The 20,380-nt window shown below is 39.0% G+C and overlaps 1 protein-coding gene across 2 annotated transcripts in view; it reads right to left on the bottom strand.

Annotated features, from left to right (window-relative positions):
- The window catches only part of PHKA2 (phosphorylase kinase regulatory subunit alpha 2), a 361,986-nt gene that overhangs the window by 308,233 nt on the left and 33,373 nt on the right, over positions 1-20,380 (bottom strand). Inside the window, exons 2-8 of one of the 2 annotated variants that reach the window (XM_058186862.1) lie at positions 18,523-18,743; positions 15,786-15,944; positions 15,071-15,118; positions 13,069-13,237; positions 12,546-12,628; positions 11,621-11,701; positions 5,954-6,052 (exon numbers count right to left, since the gene is read on the bottom strand). In XM_058186862.1, the coding sequence (XP_058042845.1) occupies positions 5,954-6,052; positions 11,621-11,701; positions 12,546-12,628; positions 13,069-13,237; positions 15,071-15,118; positions 15,786-15,944; positions 18,523-18,600 (717 nt within the window). In that variant the 5' untranslated portion in view covers positions 18,601-18,743. Of the gene's footprint in view, positions 1-5,953; positions 6,053-7,464; positions 7,600-11,620; positions 11,702-12,545; positions 12,629-13,068; positions 13,238-15,070; positions 15,119-15,785; positions 15,945-18,522; positions 18,744-20,380 lie in introns of those variants that run through there. The other variant, XM_058186861.1, reaches the window with a different exon arrangement.

The raw sequence follows: 20,380 nt of genomic DNA, 5'->3' as shown, positions 1-20,380 counted from the left end.
TAATAGGACCAGGGCAGAGGAGTAACCCTTGTCCCTGGCCCTCCAGAGATCATCCACCAGTGCGACCAAAGCTGTCTCCGTACTGTATCCGGGCCGGAAGCCAGACTGGAATGGGTCTAGATAGACAGCTTCATCCAGGTACTGAGGTAGCTGACATGCCACCACACTCTCTACAACCTTCGCCGTGAAGCGAAGATTGGAGACTGGCCGGTAATTCCCTAAAACAGCTGGGTCCAGGGAAGGCTTCTTGAGGAGGGGTCTCACCACCGCCTCTTTCAAGGCAGCGGGAAAGACCCCCTCCCGCAAAGAAGCATTTGCAATCCCCTGGAGCCAGCCTCATGTCACCTTCTGAGTAGCCAGTACTAACCAGGAGGGGCACGGATCCAGTAAACATGTGGTGGCATTCAGCCTACCCAGCAACCTGTCCATGTCCTCGGGAGTCACAGGATCAAAATCATCCCAAACCACCTCAACAAGATGGGTCTCGGAACCCTCGCCTGGATCTACCCAATTTTGATCCAATCCGTCCCGAAGCTGAACGATTTTATCGTATAGATAACCGTTAAACTCCTCGGCACGCCCTTGTAGGGGGTCCTCCCACCCCTCCTGTTGAAGGAGAGAGCGGGTCACCCAAAACAGGGCGGCCGGGCGGTTATCTGCCGACACAATGAGGGAGGAAACGTAGAAACGTTTCGCATCCCTCAGTGCCACTAGGTAGGTCCTGCTATAGGACCTAACTAGTGTCCGGTCAGCCTCAGAACGGCTGGATCTCCAGACACTCTCTAGGCGTCTTCTCCGGCGTTTCATCTCCCTCAGCTCCTCGGAGAACCAAGGAGCTGGTTGAGACCGACGCCGGGTCAGAGGCCGCAAAGGCACGACACGGTCCAAAGCTCCAGCTGCGGCCTGTTCCCAGGCCGCAACCAGTTCTTCAGTCGTGTCGTGGGCCAGGTGCTCGGGAAACGGCCCAAGCTCCGTCAGGAACCTCTCCGGGTCCATCAGGCGCCTGGGACGGAACCAACGCATTGGTTCCATCTCCCTGCGGTGGTGGGTAGCGGTCAGAAAGTCTAGGCGAAGGAGAAAATGATCTGACCATGACAAAGGTTCGACAATTAAATCACTTAAAATCAGATCATTCAACCACTGGCCAGAGATGAAAATCAAGTCTAGGGTGCCTCCCCCGACGTGGGTAGGGCCGTCAATTAATTGAATCAGGTCCATGGCCGTCATGGAAGCCATGAACTCCCGAGCTGCCGAGGATGCTACGCCGGCTGATGGCAAATTGAAATCCCCCATGACTAACAGTCTAGGAATTTCAACTGCCAGCCCAGCCAGCAACTCCAACAGCTCGGGCAGGGCTGTTGTCACGCAGCAAGGAGCCAGGTACGTGATCAACAAGCCCACCTGAGTCCTACGACCCCACTTCACGTAGAGGGATTCACACCCAGCTATCTGAGGCACAGTGGTCTCCCTCGGCTCAAGACTCTCCTTAATAATAACCGCCACCCCGCCACCCCTACCCTGGGCCCTCGGCTGATGGAATGCTCGGAAACCTGGTGGGCACATCTCCACTAGGGGGACCCCCCCTTCGGTGCCCAACCAGGTCTCAGTGATGCCCATAACGTCCGCGGTCCCTTCCTGAATAAGATCTGAAATCAGGGGGGCTTTATTAACCGCGGACCTGGCATTGCATAACATCAGCCGAAGGCCTAGGTCCCGAGCACTCTGGCCACTCGGATCACGGGAAAATCCTGGGGGGCCGGAGCGCGCAATCGCTCGGAAACAGCGAGGGCGAGCCCCCGAAACCTGATGTGGCCCCCCCTTCCGTCATATCTGCCTCTCCCACTTACCATGGTAATAGCTCATGATTGATGAGGACTAGAAAAAATGTGTACTGTTTTTTTTCCTTGTTTATCTTCCTCCATGTATCTTGAAGGAATAATTCCTGTATCATCTCCTGAAATGTGTCTGGTAATGTCTTTTTCTTGGTTTTGCTTTTCTTGTTACTTTGATAATCTGTTTTCAAATCTGTAATTGCGTTAAAGTCGCCTATTAGGCAGACATTTTCATATTCTAATTCTTTTACTTTATTGTGTATCTTTTTATAGAATTCATTTTGATTATTGCTTGGTGCGTAAATTGAGATCAGTAATAATGTTTTTTGTTCTGTTTGTATTTCAATCAGTAAGATCCTTTCCTCCTTATCTGTATATACTTGTTTTGTTTTTAGATGCTTTTTTAATGTATACTGCTATTCCTCATTTTTTTGATCTGCCAATGAGGGATCCAGTTCGCCTAGTCTTGAGTATTCTGGTATTTTTCTATGTTATTTCTTAATATGAATTTCCTGCAAATTTATAATATCCATATCTAATCTTTGTAGCTTCGTGAATGTTTGCATTCTTTTGACTGGTGCATTTAAACTGTTTATATTTATTGAGATCATTTTTATTTCTTCCTCCATATTCGTTCTTATTTGTTCATTGCTTTTAGTTTTCTTATGCTTGTTTTTATTTGAATTTTTCCTTTTGCCCCTTTTCTCTCTGTTCGTTCCTTTTCCAGTTTCCTTTTTTCTTCTTGCTCTCCCTTGTTTTCTTCCAGATGGTATTCTTCCTGGCTCTTACTCTCGACTTCTTCCCTGCTCTCTTGTTCTTCCTCTAAGACAAAATGGTGTTCAAAGAACTCTTGGGCCTTGTCTAGTGTATCTATTCTATATTTTTTCTCCTGCCAGGAGATTAAAATACCCTCTGGTATTAGCCATAGGAACATGATCTTATACTTGTTCAGTTGTGATGGTAAGAAGTTATAATTCCTTCTCTGATCTCTCACTCATCTGGGGATTTGTTTAAGAGTTATTATTTATTTTCCTTTATATAGTATTGATTCTTCTCTCATTTTTTTATAGATTTCATCTTTTATCGTTTTTTTGTAAACTTAACATGTACTACTTTTGGTAATTTATGCGTGCATAGTTTGTGTGTACTCTTTATACCTCATTGATATCTCTCTGTATATCTTCCTCATCCCTTTGTATTGCTGCTGCTAGGATTTCCACCATTGTTTCCCCTAGATCTTCCTCTTTATTTTCTATAATGTTTTGAAATCTAAGATAAAATGAGGCTTTCTCCATTTCCAGAAATACTATTGATTCCTCTTGTTCTCTGTTGATTACTATCTATTTTTGTTCTATTGTCTCTATTTTCTTTTCTGTTTGTTCCATTTTTAGCTCCACTGTTTGAATCCTTTGTGTGTTTCTGGAAATGTTCTGTTGGATTTTTTCTATTTTGTTGTCCATTTTTTTAATGTTCTCCTTCATTTCTCCCATATCTGATTTAAGGTCCTCATGGTTCCTTTTTGTCTCCTCGTGATTATTTGCAATGGTTTCTTGTGTTTTTGTCATTGCTTCCTGTATCATTAGTAATGTCACTTGGATGCTTTGTAGGTTAGATGTAGATGTTTTCTGCTCCAAGCATACTTTCTATTGATCTCTGCTGTGCTGGTGAGGATGTAATAGGTATGGGGTTTGGGGTTGTTTTCTTACTTACTTTAGTTATCATTGCTGAACCTGTGGTTGACACTTTTCCTATCTGCAATAAGTTCTTCCAAATTATCATCCAATAACTCAATTCTAAAAATTTCAAAAGTATTAACTATGCAAGTTGTCAGTTCTCCTTTCTTATCTAATTTTTAAATTTGATCTATATAATATCAATATACTTATTTTCTATATATCTGTATTCTATGTAGTTCTATTTGTTTTTACAATTATATATAGTTTGCTTATTTATATATTTATACAAGCAGCAACAAGAAAATATAAAGTTATACACTTATTATTCAATATAATATCTATCTATATATCTTATTGTAGGAATTATGTAAATAAATATCAATATAAATTACACAAAGTGAATTTTCCAATTATCATTAATCAAGTATTATATCAATAGTTAATCACATTTACTAACAGTTGATTTTCTACTATCAATAATCATATATATTTCAATAATTTTTTCAATGATCCAATGGTTACTTAATCATCCAAAGTTCTACAAACTCATTAACTTATGTATTCTACTATTTATCTTATATCTGTCTCTTAATGTGTGTTGTATCCACAGAGTCTCATTATTTTTTACTTCTGCGTATTCTTCTCTCAATCTTGCATCATTCTCAGTCTAGTCACCTCCAGTCTTTCTTCCATTTCAATTTTCTCCACTTATAGGGTTTATTGTCAGTTTCCAGAAATGTCTAAAATGTCCAATTTCAACAACCTTAATTAGGAATTTTCAATTTTTCCATTCAGTTCCTTCTATGCTTCATTCAAAATGCCACATCTCAAATTACCATTCAAGTCTCTCGATCTGTATTTTGTCCCGTAAATTTCACAGTGCTATAAAAACTAGCCTTAATAAAATAAATATATTTAGATTATAGTCACCGCTTTACTCAATTCTCAGGATAAATCCAGCTAGAGTTTCCTTTCCTCTTTTTCATCTGGTCTCGCCTTTTGCGCAGTCACTGCTGTCAAAATGTCCCTTCCGCTCCTCATCCTCCTAATCACCGCATTCATTTGGCAGTGTTTCTGCCTCAAGCTTTGGAGTCTCGATATTTCCACTCCACCGTTTTCAATATAATTGTACTCCTTTTTAAGTTTTTCTCTACCACTTGCAATCCTGTTGTTTTCTTGATCTTTGCTTCCTACTCCTCAGCTGTTAGCACTTTGGGCCAGCCAAAATGGCTGGTTTCTTCCCGGCTGGAATTATGAGGTTTCTCCTAAACCTTCAGGGGAATTGCTTTTTTCCCTGAGGTCCTTGAAGATTCCTCTTTCTCAATCAATCTCTCTGGGATTGATTGTGCCTATTTTAGGCTTCCTGGCTGGGAAAACTTGAGCTTCATGAACGGAGCCCCTGTTCCCTCACTCTGCTCGCGCTGACATCACCACCGGAAGTCAAATACTTATGTAATTTCCGCACCTTTAGCCTCAGATTTTGCTTTTCTTTCATTACTATCAGTTTATACTCAGTAAAAGTACCTTTCTCTACAAACATGGAGTTGGGGTTTTTCTTTCTTGAGTTTTGAATGGAGGCACACCTGACAGCTGTTTTCTTACCATTTTCTTGCTTATTTTAATTTTTATTTCTAGTCTGTCTTTTACAGTTATGTTTTGGGTAGGTTGGGTTATAGTTTCTTTTTGTGTGAAAACTGATGCAAAGAATGAGTTAAGCATCTCTGCTTTCTCGCTACTGCCTGTTATTTCCTTGCTATCTTCTCTCTTTAATGGATCAACTGTTTCCTTGAATTTTTTCTTGTTATTTATATGTTGAAAGAAACTTTTTTGTTATCTTTGACTTTTGTTGCAAATCTTTGTTCATTTTCAGCCTTTACTTTTCTGCTTTCATCTTTGCAGATTTGGGCTATCTGCTGATATTCTGCCTTAGTTATGTGTCCCTCTTTCCACTTTTTGCACTCGTTCTTTTTGTCTTTCAGTTTATCAGAGAGTTCTTTGTGCAACCATGCTGGTTTCTTCTTGGATTTCTTGTTTTTCTTTTTCAGTGGTATTTGCTAGACTGGGCTTTTATGATTATATTTTTCAGAGTTTCCCAAGCTTCTTGAATTGTTTTCCCCTTTAGGATTTTCATCCAAGGAACTTTTCCCAAGCTCTCTCTGGGTTTGTTAAAATCAGCTCTTTTAAAAGAGAAACTGGCAATAAATCTGGGAGACAGATTATGTAAAACTGATTATAATTAATCCTGATGCTGCTTTCAAGTATGGAAGATGAATTGGAGAATATAGACATTTCAGAATTCATGAAAGGAAATTCATCTTTCTCTCCTCAAGCCCCCCCCCCCCCCGCTTCCAATCCCTTGATTTCACATATATTGTTTGGTTAAGAGCTTTAAAAGGACTTTGTTACAGCTTCTTGGATATTCCAATGAAAAAGACTCATATTTACCTGACAATGTTCAACTTCATCTGGGAGCACATGAATTACTGACTTATGTCCTCCTCCAGCTCCAAACAGGTCCAGCTCATCAATTGCTTCCAAAGCAGCCTTCAGAAAAATATTTGTAAATTATTATTACTAGTAAAGGAGATTTAACTCATATGCCTGTATCCCTGAGCCTGCTTGGTGTAGTGGTTAAGGCAATAGGCTAGAAACTGGGAGACTGTGAGTTCTAATCCCACCTTAGGTATGAAGCGAGATAGCCTTGGGTCACTCACTCTCTCTCAGCTCTAGAAAAGAAGCAATGAACATAGAACATAAAATAGAATTAAAAGGGACCTCAGAGGTCTTCTAGTCCAACCCCCTGCTCGAGCAGGAACTCCTATATCATTTCAGACAAATGGTTGTCCAATCTCTTTTTGAAAGCCTTCAGTGATGCAAAGCAAAGCATTTCTGAATGGCAAAGCATTTCTGAAGAACCTTACCAAGAAAACTTTAGAGACTGGTCCAGGTAGTTGTCAGGATTCATGACTGACTCAAAGGTACCCTTCCCTCTAAAAAGAGTATCTCTATATAAATTTATGTAAAGGTAATTTCAATCTGGATGAATTTCTCCCATGTAAGTGAGCATACAGGTACAATCAGATATTAAATAGTTTATGCATAAACTATTAAAAATAATTAAGTATTAAGGCAATACTAAGCATTCCAAAAGTGATGGCAGTGCTAAGCTTGTTCCATTTTTGCAACAAGCAGGCATAAGTTTAAAGCATTTATTTTCAAATGATTAATGCAATCAGAATAATGACCATCAGAACCAAAAGCAGTTGCACAAGTCTTGTGATCAACTCAGCTGTATTAACATAAAAGAAAGACTTCATCCACAATCCTGTGCACTGTGAAACCAGTTTTTGATGCTTTGTCATATTAAGTATTTTCCAATACTTAATTTTAAGTATAGATATTTAAGTATTAATTTTAAAAACCAAATTTTCACAAAAACAGGTAGATCTAGAAATGATCTTGTTTTCTTCAAGGTGACTCAGTTTAGTATCTTTATACCATCCCTGGTTGATAGGTACTAACACAACTGCCATATAGTAAAAATAGCAGCTTTAATAAAAACGAGCCAGTTTATATTGAGCTATATTAGTACAAGATCATCATTAAATTGTGCCTCGTCAAAAATATGAATTATTTTCGGTCAGCTGCAAAAGAATCTATGGTTAGTAATACTTCTATACATCTTGGAACTTTGATCCTGCAGGTAAAGGTGGGCAAAATCTAGTTTGTTGATTTCCCTATCCCCAAAACCTCAGTTCGTCCTTATCCACTGGCTTATTTGCACGTATTATACTTTCACAGCCAGAAAATTTATCAAGATCCTTATCAAATCAGTAATAAATCTATCAGTTATTACAGTTTTTTTTTATTTCAAGATTAGAAATAAACATGTGAATACTCAGAAATAAGCTTTGTTAAGTCTATAGGTATAGGTCTCTAAGTTTCAATTAACTTACAAGTGGCTATAATTATTTCTGATCTCTTTATAAAAAAACCAGAAACATTCCTACTTTTGCCATTCCAACAGAGCTTGCATTCAACTCAGGAATACCCTGATTTGTCTTGTCACCACGTTCCCACATGCCATAATCCTGAAACAAACAAACAAAAAAAGAACAAGGACATTTAAAAAAGACAGATCCAAAAATATCTGTATTAGATTATTGTAAACAATATAGAGCTGCCAACCAAGTCAATCAAGTTGAAAACTGTCACTTTATAGGCTCTAGTTCAAAATTATGTACATGAGTGTTTGCACGAGGAGCAGATGAAAAATATTTCTCCTCAAAGATGTTGGTTCCCCACATTCCATAAACCTCAGGATAAATGCTCTGAGAAAAGAAGAAAAAGAAAAAAGGAAAGGAAAGGAAAGAGAAAAGGAAAAGGAAAAGGAAAAGGAAAAAAAAAAGGAAAGGGAAAGGGAAAGGGAAAGGAAAAAACAGATGGAAGCAGAATCAGGGCTTGGTTATGAACATCCTCAGATTATCTCTTTTCAACCAGGCTCTTCACAATGAACATGGGGAGAGTCAAGAGCTTATTTAGAAAGGCTATAAGGATCGGTTTAGCTAGGCTGACTATATGGATTTTATTTGGAATTCTTTGATTGTTGACTTTTGGTTTGAGAAAAAAATTAACATTTAAAGCCCTTCCTATATGCAAGATTCCATAGTTACATAGTTACCCCTTGTATTCCAGAACTGGAACAAGATTTGTGGCATTCTACATTTCTGGAATTTGGACAGGAGGATCCAAAGCATGTTCCTTTCTATTTTCCTAGAGCTGGGCTAAGGAGATCTCTTAAGTAAAGTAGCTAAGAACTCTCCAACTTTATAGAGATTAAACAGGATAAGGAGATGACTATCATTATTAAGTTTCTGACAGGGAGATTTCAAATTATACAAACTCTGGATTTGGAATGCCCATGAAAATACTTACAGCAACTTTATAGGCAGCCTCGATATAAAATACAAGATTCTGTATAAAGGCCACTTCATCAAGTGTAAAAATAATACGCAATCCTGATTAAGAAAGAACCATTATTAAAACATTTAACATAAATCACATATAATAAAATGAAGTGTTTTTACTCCATTCAGTAGTTTATCATTCTTATAGGAAATTTCTCACATAAACAAATTTTGAAAAAAGCATGGGCATATAAGTGCTTTCCTTAAAATACAATTCTTTGCAGAACAATCTGTTTACAATTCATACTTAAACCCAGTTAAAATATCTCAGAAAACAACACGTAATAGATGACCTTCTTAAGGATGAGGAAGACTAAGAATTTTAGACAGCTACTATAGGTATGAATGCCAACTTATCCACTCCTGCTTATTGAGTATTGCAAAACATTAAGTCAAATATTGAAGTTAATTATTTTTTACAGCTAGCTGATATGACAACACTGAACTTAGAAGATTCCAAAGGTCACTATTATTATGACATAGCTTACCTGATGCTGTCATCTGAGCCAGGAAGAGAAGGTAAAGGGAAGTTGCATCTACTTGTAGATGTCCCCACTTGTCATCTGCAACTACTGTTCCACAAGTGGCCGTGTTATATTTGGCATGCAAGCAATCCTTGGTACTCTGAGTGTGCTTGAACTTTTCAACCTTATCTACCTAAGGAAATCAGGCAACATTCCAAAATCAGTTTTTGAAGCACAAACTTTCATAATTACGATTTTGTCTCAGAACCCAAATTTTGGCATAGTTTAATTTCAGAAGCTTTGATCAACAAAACTTTAATAAAATATTGTGCATGCATGTGTGCACATCTTTGAATCAGTTCTGACTTTTAGCAACTGCCTAGATTAGTTCTTGCAGGGTTTTTGGCTAAATATCAGAAATGATTTGCCACTGCCTTCCTTCTAGGGTTGAGAGAAAGTAACTTGCTCAAAGACAGGTAAATTTAATAAATAACTAAATAAAGTCACCAACTGGCTTTACGCTTAAGGCAAGACTAGAACTTATGATCTCCGCATTTCTAGCCTGGTACCTAACCACTATACCAGACTGACTTTTTCTCATTCTTATTCAAAATATTTATCAAAACCCAAATTTAATTGAGCAGATTACTTCTGAATGGAATCATTCAGTCTAGTGTGGTAGCATATTACTGCAACAGTAATACCTTGGATTTAAAAATAAATAAATGAAAGCTTAACTTTCAGTCACTCTGTAATTAGATATATTTTACATCACATTGGGATAACTACCAAAATACAAAATTTGGAATTAGTAGAATTAGGTAGTATTCTTAATTCTCAGCTGCTAAACAGGGATATAAATTACCGTATATACTCGAGTATAAGCCGAGTTTTTCAGCACGTTTTTTGTGCTGAAAAGCGCCCCCTCGGCTTATACTCGAGCCAAGCCGTTCAGCCCTTCCTCTTGCAGCGAGTCCTTTCTACCGCAGGCAGCTAGCTCTCGTTAGTGCGCGCGCATGCGTACTTATTCCTATGTGGACACACGCCAAGACACCCCTCACGCACAATTACCCGCGTTAGTTATAATTGTTGACAGCGTTGACAGAGAGGGCACGAGGGAGAGGCGAGGCAAGGCAAGGGACCCCAATCAAGAGTTATAATTGTTGACAAATACACACGCAGGGAGCGAAGAGTGAAACCTCCCGGTTTCAAGCGAAGGAAGGAGGCGCCTGGCTACACACCCGCCTTCAAAGAAATAGCTGGCATTCCTCGCGGGTGACGGTATGACACACACACACACACACACACACACACACACACACACACACACGCCGCCTCCTAAATTCATTTCCCCACCCCACCCCACCCCTTTTTCTTGGCTGCTTCTTCTTTTCTCCTCCCCGGCGCCGCAGGCCGCCTAGGGCTCTCCTTACCCAGCCCGTGCAAGTGCGGTCAGCTGCCAAATCGACGCTTCCTCTCCTCCCACTGAGGAGGTTTCAAGCTCTGGATTTAAATACAACCGAAAGGGGACGCTGGGGCTACAAACAAGACAGGGAGGGAGGGAGGGGAAGGGAAAGGGACGGAGGAGGAGGGAGGTCGAGGAAGCGCAAGAAACTTGTCAGGTAAAACTCAACAGGCAAGGCGGAAAAAACAGGAACTGGGAAAACGCCCCAACTAGGGAGAAAAGGGAAGGTGGTGTTTTTTTAAAAACAAAAGTCCCAAACCCAGCGACGGAACCTTTTTCAAAACCGGCTGCCGAGCCGAGAAGTGACGGACGGACGGACGGCCGACTCATGAGGCCAGAAGGTAGCCCAGCCGCCTCGCCAGGCTTTTCTCAGTTACTGCGGCCCCGCCTCCCTCCCTTCCAGAAGCGGTTTAGCAGGGCTGCTTTGGAAGAGCCTTAAACGAGCCCGTCCTCAGCCACCCTCCCTTCCCTTCCTTCGAGCCTCCAGCTCCAGCAGCAGTCTATCCCGTGGACGAACGCCTCCTGCTTTGCCTTCCTGAGCCTAGCCGGCCCCGCCTCCTCCCTCCGTAGCGGTTCAGCAGGGCTGCTTTGAAGAGCCTTAAACGAGCCCGTCCTCAGCCACCCTCCCTTCCCTTCCTTCGAGCCTCCAGCTCCAGCAGCAGTCTATCCCGGTAAGAATCCGCCCGTCTACCTTCCCGGAGACTGGCCGGCCCGATCTCCTCCCTTCTAGCGGGCAGGTGTCTAGGGCTAAAGAACCTTGAGCTCCACCACCCCTCTCCTTCCCTTCCTTCGAGCCTCCAGCTCCAGCAGCAGTCTATCCCGTGGATCCCAGCAGTCTATCCCGTGACGAACGCCCTGCTTTGCCTTCCCGGAGCCTAGCCGGCCCCGCCTCCTCCCTCCGTAGCGGCTCAGCTGGGCTGCAAAATCTAGTTTGTTGATTTCCCTATCCCCAAAACCTCAGTTCGTCCTTATCCACTGGCTTATTTGCACGTATTATACTTTCACAGCCAGAAAATTTATCAAGATCCTTATCAAATCAGTAATAAATCTATCAGTTATTACAGTTTTTTTTTATTTCAAGATTAGAAATAAACATGTGAATACTCAGAAATAAGCTTTGTTAAGTCTATAGGTATAGGTCTCTAAGTTTCAATTAACTTACAAGTGGCTATAATTATTTCTGATCTCTTTATAAAAAAACCAGAAACATTCCTACTTTTGCCATTCCAACAGAGCTTGCATTCAACTCAGGAATACCCTGATTTGTCTTGTCACCACGTTCCCACATGCCATAATCCTGAAACAAACAAACAAAAAAAGAACAAGGACATTTAAAAAAGACAGATCCAAAAATATCTGTATTAGATTATTGTAAACAATATAGAGCTGCCAACCAAGTCAATCAAGTTGAAAACTGTCACTTTATAGGCTCTAGTTCAAAATTATGTACATGAGTGTTTGCACGAGGAGCAGATGAAAAATATTTCTCCTCAAAGATGTTGGTTCCCCACATTCCATAAACCTCAGGATAAATGCTCTGAGAAAAGAAGAAAAAGAAAAAAGGAAAGGAAAGGAAAGAGAAAAGGAAAAGGAAAAGGAAAAGGAAAAAGAAAAGGAAAGGGAAAGGGAAAGGGAAAGGAAAAAACAGATGGAAGCAGAATCAGGGCTTGGTTATGAACATCCTCAGATTATCTCTTTTCAACCAGGCTCTTCACAATGAACATGGGGAGAGTCAAGAGCTTATTTAGAAAGGCTATAAGGATCGGTTTAGCTAGGCTGACTATATGGATTTTATCTGGAATTCTTTGATTGTTGACTTTTGGTTTGAGAAAAAAAATAACATTTAAAGCCCTTCCTATATGCAAGATTCCATAGTTACATAGTTACCCCTTGTATTCCAGAACTGGAACAAGATTTGTGGCATTCTACATTTCTGGAATTTGGACAGGAGGATCCAAAGCATGTTCCTTTCTATTTTCCTAGAGCTGGGCTAAGGAGATCTCTTGAGTAAAGTAGCTAAGAACTCTCCAACTTTATAGAGATTAAACAGGATAAGGAGATGACTATCATTATTAAGTTTCTGACAGGGAGATTTCAAATTATACAAACTCTGGATTTGGAATGCCCATGAAAATACTTACAGCAACTTTATAGGCAGCCTCGATATAAAATACAAGATTCTGTATAAAGGCCACTTCATCAAGTGTAAAAATAATACGCAATCCTGATTAAGAAAGAACTATTATTAAAACATTTAACATAAATCACATATAATAAAATGAAGTGTTTTTACTCCATTCAGTAGTTTATCATTCTTATAGGAAATTTCTCACATAAACAAATTTTGAAAAAAGCATGGGCATATAAGTGCTTTCCTTAAAATACAATTCTTTGCAGAACAATCTGTTTACAATTCATACTTAAACCCAGTTAAAATATCTCAGAAAACAACACGTAATAGATGACCTTCTTAAGGATGAGGAAGACTAAGAATTTTAGACAGCTACTATAGGTATGAATGCCAACTTATCCACTCCTGCTTATTGAGTATTGCAAAACATTAAGTCAAATATTGAAGTTAATTATTTTTTTTTACAGCTAGCTGATATGACAACACTGAACTTAGAAGATTCCAAAGGTCACTATTATTATGACATAGCTTACCTGATGCTGTCATCTGAGCCAGGAAGAGAAGGTAAAGGGAAGTTGCATCTACTTGTAGATGTCCCCACTTGTCATCTGCAACTACTGTTCCACAAGTGGCCGTGTTATATTTGGCATGCAAGCAATCCTTGGTACTCTGAGTGTGCTTGAACTTTTCAACCTTATCTACCTAAGGAAATCAGGCAACATTCCAAAATCAGTTTTTGAAGCACAAACTTTCATAATTACGATTTTGTCTCAGAACCCAAATTTTGGCATAGTTTAATTTCAGAAGCTTTGATCAACAAAACTTTAATAAAATATTGTGCATGCATGTGTGCACATCTTTGAATCAGTTCTGACTTTTAGCAACTGCCTAGATTAGTTCTTGCAGGGTTTTTGGCTAAATATCAGAAATGATTTGCCACTGCCTTCCTTCTAGGGTTGAGAGAAAGTAACTTGCTCAAAGACAGGTAAATTTAATAAATAACTAAATAAAGTCACCAACTGGCTTTACGCTTAAGGCAAGACTAGAACTTATGATCTCCGCATTTCTAGCCTGGTACCTAACCACTATACCAGACTGACTTTTTCTCATTCTTATTCAAAATATTTATCAAAACCCAAATTTAATTGAGCAGATTACTTCTGAATGGAATCATTCAGTCTAGTGTGGTAGCATATTACTGCAACAGTAATACCTTGGATTTAAAAATAAATAAATGAAAGCTTAACTTTCAGTCACTCTGTAATTAGATATATTTTACATCACATTGGGATAACTACCAAAATACAAAATTTGGAATTAGTAGAATTAGGTAGTATTCTTAATTCTCAGCTGCTAAACAGGGATATAAATTACTCTAAATGTGGCCAATACATCATGCCTAAAATATCATGGAAGCAAACTTGAGTTTGATACAATTGCTAAACCAATCCATGATCATGTTCTTATCAAAATAAACAAAATGGAGAACAAGAAAAAAAATGGCTACCTAAACAACTAATTTCAATCTAAAAATAAGCAAGACTTCATTTCCCATTTTTATTTATCTATTTATCTGTCTGTCTATCTAACTATCTAACTATCTATCTTAATTTATAGTCCTTCAATTTGGGGAAAGTTGAGGTGACTGGATGGAACTAAACATTTACTGTAGCTAAGAAAGCGTACTTTGTTATTTACTTATGTGATCTATAAATTGCACGTGTAGTTGACATATACTGACTGGAACTGAACAGTTTTGGTCAGATTTTGGGGCAGGGAGGGGAACCTTGGAACCATTTAAAGTAGTACTATAAATAGATATATAACAGAAACTTAATACATTGATTATAACTTTAAGCTTGCCTCCGATCACTGCTTAAGAAAATAAAAACCCAACTTCATAGGATTATAGATATTGGTAATTTTTACTAAGCATGTCCGATAGCAATGAAAGCTAAGCCAGAACTGAAAGTAATTGCAACTGTACAAAAGTATATCCTCTCATAAACCCTCCTCCCTCCAAAGTTCAAACAGTCATAATCCAATGTCCTTTTCCTCCTTGGCCACGGAGTGCTTTACTTCCGATGTTACTCTTCTGTCACTCATCTGTATGGAATGCCAAGCACGCAGCACTCGTCAGATTTACGCGCCAAGTCCATTTGAACTATTATCTCTCTCTCTCTCCCCGAAATGACAGCCGATGTTTAAAGAACTGCAAACCACCCTTCCCCCCTATAAATCATGCATGACAATCAGTAGCAAGAAAACCTTTAACGAAGTAATAAAACATCTGAACATTCTAGTAAGTAAATATACTCTTAGAATAATAAGCGGAGGCTGACAATAACCCTTTCCTGTCCCATAAAGAGGAGGGGGGAATCACACTGTCAAAAATCAGCTGTTTTCCACAATCTTACAGGGATTCCAGGGCTACTAAAGAGTGTTCTTCTTTACACCAAAACTCACAGTCACTTTAATTTAATTTTATGCCACTACTTATAAATTAAGTTAATAAAGATTCATGTTGATTTTTACCTGTCTCATCATACAATGCAAGAGCCCCCGCATTAGTTTCACAACATTCTATGGAAGTAAAAGAAAAATCATTACTATCCAATTTAATTTTTAGAAGGTATATCTACAGTATAACTAATGATCAGCATTCATGCAAAAATTGAGTATCTAGGTCTATGCATTTATATACAGTGTTTTGGAACTCTTCCGGTATTTAAGAAAACGCTTGTCTTAGATCCCTAATCTTTGCAGCTTGACGATACAGCTGGGGATAAAGGGGAACTGAGCCACATGAGTGGCGGGCCAGCATGAACAGCACATGCAAGCAGCATGTGCTCAAGTGGCTGCCAACCTGCTTCTGGTGCAAGTTGAGCTGCATGTGCACACACACATACTCTAGCCAGTCACTCATGCATCCAATTTTGAATGGGTCACAGAACCTCTGTCTTAGATAACATTTTGACATATTAAAGATGTGCTGTCAATTTATGACAAATTAATCAAGATATCATAGAATTAAAAAATAGATGGCACACCAAAAGCTTTAAAAGAAAGCTGTTATTATTCAAAATCCATGTTTTATCTTTTTTCAATTCTCAAGTTTTAACATTACCTCCAAATTAACAGATTTTGTAATGTATTTAAAACGAAGGACATATTTTTAGAAAAGCATTGGTACCATTTGCCTATGTATATATTTCACATAAAAGGAAATAAGTGTAGTCATAATCTGTACCTGTTCTAATTCATATGCTTTGGCTTTATCTTCATCCCGGTCTGCATTCTTCCTGTAGGCCATCCCTAGGCCCCAGACAGCCAAAATGCTGTATATATTATCTCGCACCCAAGCATCTTTTTGCTCTGTGCTGGCAGAAAGTAGTCCTGTAACTGGATTCTAATTTTTTTAAAAATGAATGGAAGGAAAATAAGAAGCAATTTATTAAATAGAATATAGAGAGTTACGGTTCCATGGTGGTTGAGAAGTAAAGCTGAGAATTAGGAACATTTTTGTTTTTCAAATCTAATCTCTATAATGAAAGCAGATGGCCATGGTGGGCATGCTACTTTTTAATTAACTAACATATACAAAGTCTATTAGGAAACAATACCAGCTACAATATAGGGTTACTTTGTAAAAAAATGTAAATGAAAAACACAACACACTGAGACAATGACCACAAAGTCCCATTTACTTCTCTTTAGTGAACAGGAAGCTTTTACACAGAATTAATACATTCTAAATTGCCATTTGGTAAGACTCACCAGGTTGAAGTATGAGATTGCAGGAAAATGAGCAGAATGCAAATCCATTATGATAAAGGCAAGATAATTAACTCTAACACTGTCATTTTGTCTAAGATTTTCTGTTGACCATATAATATTAGAAGATGCTAGACAACCCATGACCTGTTGAATCATCATTTCAGAGATTTCCTTATCAGACTCCTGAATGACAGAGCTTCTAATGTACTAGAAAAGTTCTTAAAAATTCAGTGAAATATTCAGAGATGTAATGCAGCTCTATAGACGCCACATTGCAATACAGTAGCCCAATTGGGAAGTGATCAAAGCATGACTGACATAAAGGGTTTACCTGTCTTCATATGGCATATGAGATGAATTTGGGCAAAAGACATCCTGATCACAGCAGTTCAAGCAGGAGCTATGAATCAAAAAAAGCCTCCAAATTGACTACCAGTCCTGAAGAGGGAGTGCAATCCCATTCAGGAGGAAAGAAGGAACTACTCCAAACTTAGGGAGTTGAAATATGCTCAGTCTTGTCAGAGTTGAGCCTATGTTTGTTTTTTCGCACCCAGATTCATACAGCCTTTAGATATTGAGACAAGGTCTTTCCAGCATCACCTAGCTGATCATTGGCCAAGACATATAGCTAGTTTCATCAACATAGTGATGATACTGGACCTCACAATAATGTATGGCATCACCAGGTAGTCTTATGAAGATGCTAAACATGTGAGGCAACGACATTGAGCGTTGAGGCACTCAAAACAGAAGAAGCCTCCAGCTCCCCTGCTTCATTAACCCCAAATGGGCCTGAATACAGAGAAAATAGATAAACCCTTAGTACACCCTGCTTCCCACTCCTAATCCCACTCCAGAAGGATACTATGATCAACAGTATCAAAAGCCACCAAGAGATCAAAAACAGGACAGTTTCATTATCTCTGCCTGAACTCTGCTAAAAGGTAATCAACAAGCACAATCAATGCCATCTCAATAGTCACCTCCAGATGAGAAGGGTGGCACACAAATCAAATAAATAAATACAAATCTAATGAATAAATATTGTGCATTAGTTAAAAACCAGACTCAATTCAATAAATATTCCTACTGCTGTTCTCTGCTATACTGATTTTTTGAATATTAGTTGTTTTATAGTTTCTTATTATTACTGTCCTAATTGCAATTTACTCCATTCCCAAGTACCCCATAGGCAACCAAAAACTTCTTGCACAGATGGCAAAATGACAGAGACTGAAAGCCTTGTGTGCTTGCAAAGGGGACGATTTGAAATGGAGTGATTAGCTCCATCCCCTTTGCAAGCAGACAAAGCTTTTGTCTCCCTCTGGGCGAAAAGTGCACAGCAGAGCCAGGTGGAGGCAGAGGCGATCCCAAAGTGCTGCCCACTCCGTCCCACCATCTCTCAGCTTGCTCTCAGCTTGCCTGCGGAGATGGTGGAAACAAACATCCATGCGGGGCATCGGGATCTGCCTCCCCCATCCCCCATGCCTCTGCCTGCTGCCAGTGCCTGTGCCATTGCACAGCCTCCATGCGCTCACTGTCTCTCGTGCTGGCCATGCCCATCCCTCTGGGCTTATTTTCAGGGTAGGGCTTATATCAGGCCACCCAAAAAATTAGGCTAGGGCTTGTTTTTGGGGTGAGTCTTATTTTTGGAAAAATATGGTACAGATTACAGAAAGATCACAAAGCAGACAAGTAGAGACCATATGCCATATTTCTTATTCAGGCACATTGCCTTTTCACTCTAAACCGTTTAAAGCTTTTTCAGATGCCTCAAAATTTGGAATAGATTAGTAGAATTACTCAGAAATCTACAAAGCTTCTGATTTTAACCAAAGATAAGATCAATGTTTCTTGTAGTATGTTGGCACTTAGTCACAAACACCTATTCATACAAAACTAAAGGTTAAGACTTCTTTAAAAATAGGGGAGTTGAACTTTGATCAGCTTGCAGAATCTTTTGCTTAAAAAAAACAACCCCAGAAGCCCTGATTAAGAGCAAAGACATAGAGATAGAGAATTATCTGGGTTCAAGTGAACTCTCCCCCACCACACACATTCTAATAGAATGAAGTTCTCATTCGCTTTGATGCCATGCAATAGGGGAAAAAATTCTAAATAACCTCAAATATTTGACACAGTACATTTATTTAAAGAGCCAACAAATCTAGAGATGTACCAAATCATAACAGGTCATCTACTGTACTCACCTGATGATTCAAAATTGTCTGTTGAACAAGCCGAGCGTAGCCATCTAGGCGGACTCCAGAATTGCTCCTGCTCCTCATTTCCAATATCCTCACAATCCCTTATGAAACATGAAAAGTGTGGCTAGGTACTGTGCGGGTTGGCAGGATGCCTTTCTTTCTCTCTAGCATCCGTTAGTATTTGTGGTTCATTCACTCATTAACATGCAGAACTGCAATTCTTGCTGGCAACAGGCAACAGACAAAAAAACCAGCAGCTATTAACAAGCAAATATAAGTTTCCCATTTAACCTACAAAGCAGGTGCAGTCAAAATGATACCTTGCAACTTATATACATCTATATGAAAGCAAACTTACCTTTCTATATGAATAATTACTATTACTAATTACTATACCACTTATTAAAATACTACAGCTAATAGCTGCACTTGTGTGCATAAATATCCGTCAAATAATTTATCGACATAAGAATTTTACTGTTCCATCTTTATTCTAGGAATCTCAGACAGTTTGCATGGGATTTTTTTTTACATTTATCCTTACAAGGATCTTGGGGGGGAAAGGTGGAAAGACTGTAGCAGATTTACATCTTGAACAGGCAGTTATTTGAATCAGTGCTCCCAATTTGTTTAATATATTACTACCTATAATACAGTTATGAACACAACCATGAGTTTGTTGTTTTTAATATTTTTTTATTTTTTAGAATAATAATTCCATCTTTCATTAAACAGTGTGTCGTCTCGGTACAAATAACTTTGTGCAGCAATAATCAAAGTTTACAACAGTGTTCATTACATCAATATTAATTATCTGATTTTACAATACTAATATTGAACAAAATAAATATATTCACTTCTCCCTCTTAACATATCTTTTAACAAGAATATAATAGTAATATTAAACATAATAATCCTAATAGTCATAATAATAATAGTGTTTATATCTCTCTCTTAACATATTTTCTATATTTCATTAATCTTCTCTCAGCCTCCGCTTTAATTTAGATTACTACTACTAGATTATCTGACTATTTTATTACTATTTTATTACCTTGTTAAAAGTTTGCTCTACTGATTGTCTTACATGCTTTATGGAGAAGGGGGGGAGGTTTTCACTGTTCCCAGCGTCGGCTGACATTGTATGTGGGGGAGAGGGGAAATGCCATTTTCAAAACCAGAGGTTTGAATTGTGTTGGCGCGTGAATGAAACAGCAGCTGCTGATTCCACATTCCATTCAGAAGATTGACAGAGGGAGAATATCGGAAGTGAAACTACACGTGGCTGAGGAGAAAGAAGACATTGGACTATTACTGTATGACCTCTAGTAGGGGGAGGGTTCAGGAGAGAATATGACTCTGGGGTTTTGATTTACTTCCAGTTCCAGCTTTGCTTTCCACTGCATCCAGACTTGTATGATATAAATTACCAAATTCTTCAACATGATGAAGTTGGGTTTTTATTTTCTCAAACACTGATCTGGGGCAGGCTGACATTAAGCTGGAACTCACCCAAAATCAGTCATCCCGGATCACAACCGAGGGGACTGAAAAACTTTTTTTTTTTTCCTTAACGATGTCGGAGCACGAATGCGAACCTAATGAGGAGCAGCTGGCAGACATCTCATCCCAGGACTATCATAGAGGAGTTGATAACGAATCTTTTCTGGGGAGAAAGCCAACCTCAGAAGATGAGCTGGAGGAGACAGGAGCAGCCTTGGCAGCCACAACGGACCCTCCCAAATACTCAGAAATTTCTACAGAGTGGCTGGGGACACTGAAAAAACTACATAAGAAACTCTCTGCTTGGCGACAGGAGGAGCAAATTAAGGATAAATTACAAATTGCAGAAGCCGTCAGA

This window comes from Ahaetulla prasina, chromosome 5, assembly GCF_028640845.1.
Source record: "Ahaetulla prasina isolate Xishuangbanna chromosome 5, ASM2864084v1, whole genome shotgun sequence".
Taxonomy (NCBI): domain Eukaryota; kingdom Metazoa; phylum Chordata; class Lepidosauria; order Squamata; family Colubridae; genus Ahaetulla; species Ahaetulla prasina.
The sequence above is the reverse complement of the archived record's forward strand: the minus strand, read 5'-3'. Positions and strand labels throughout refer to the sequence as shown.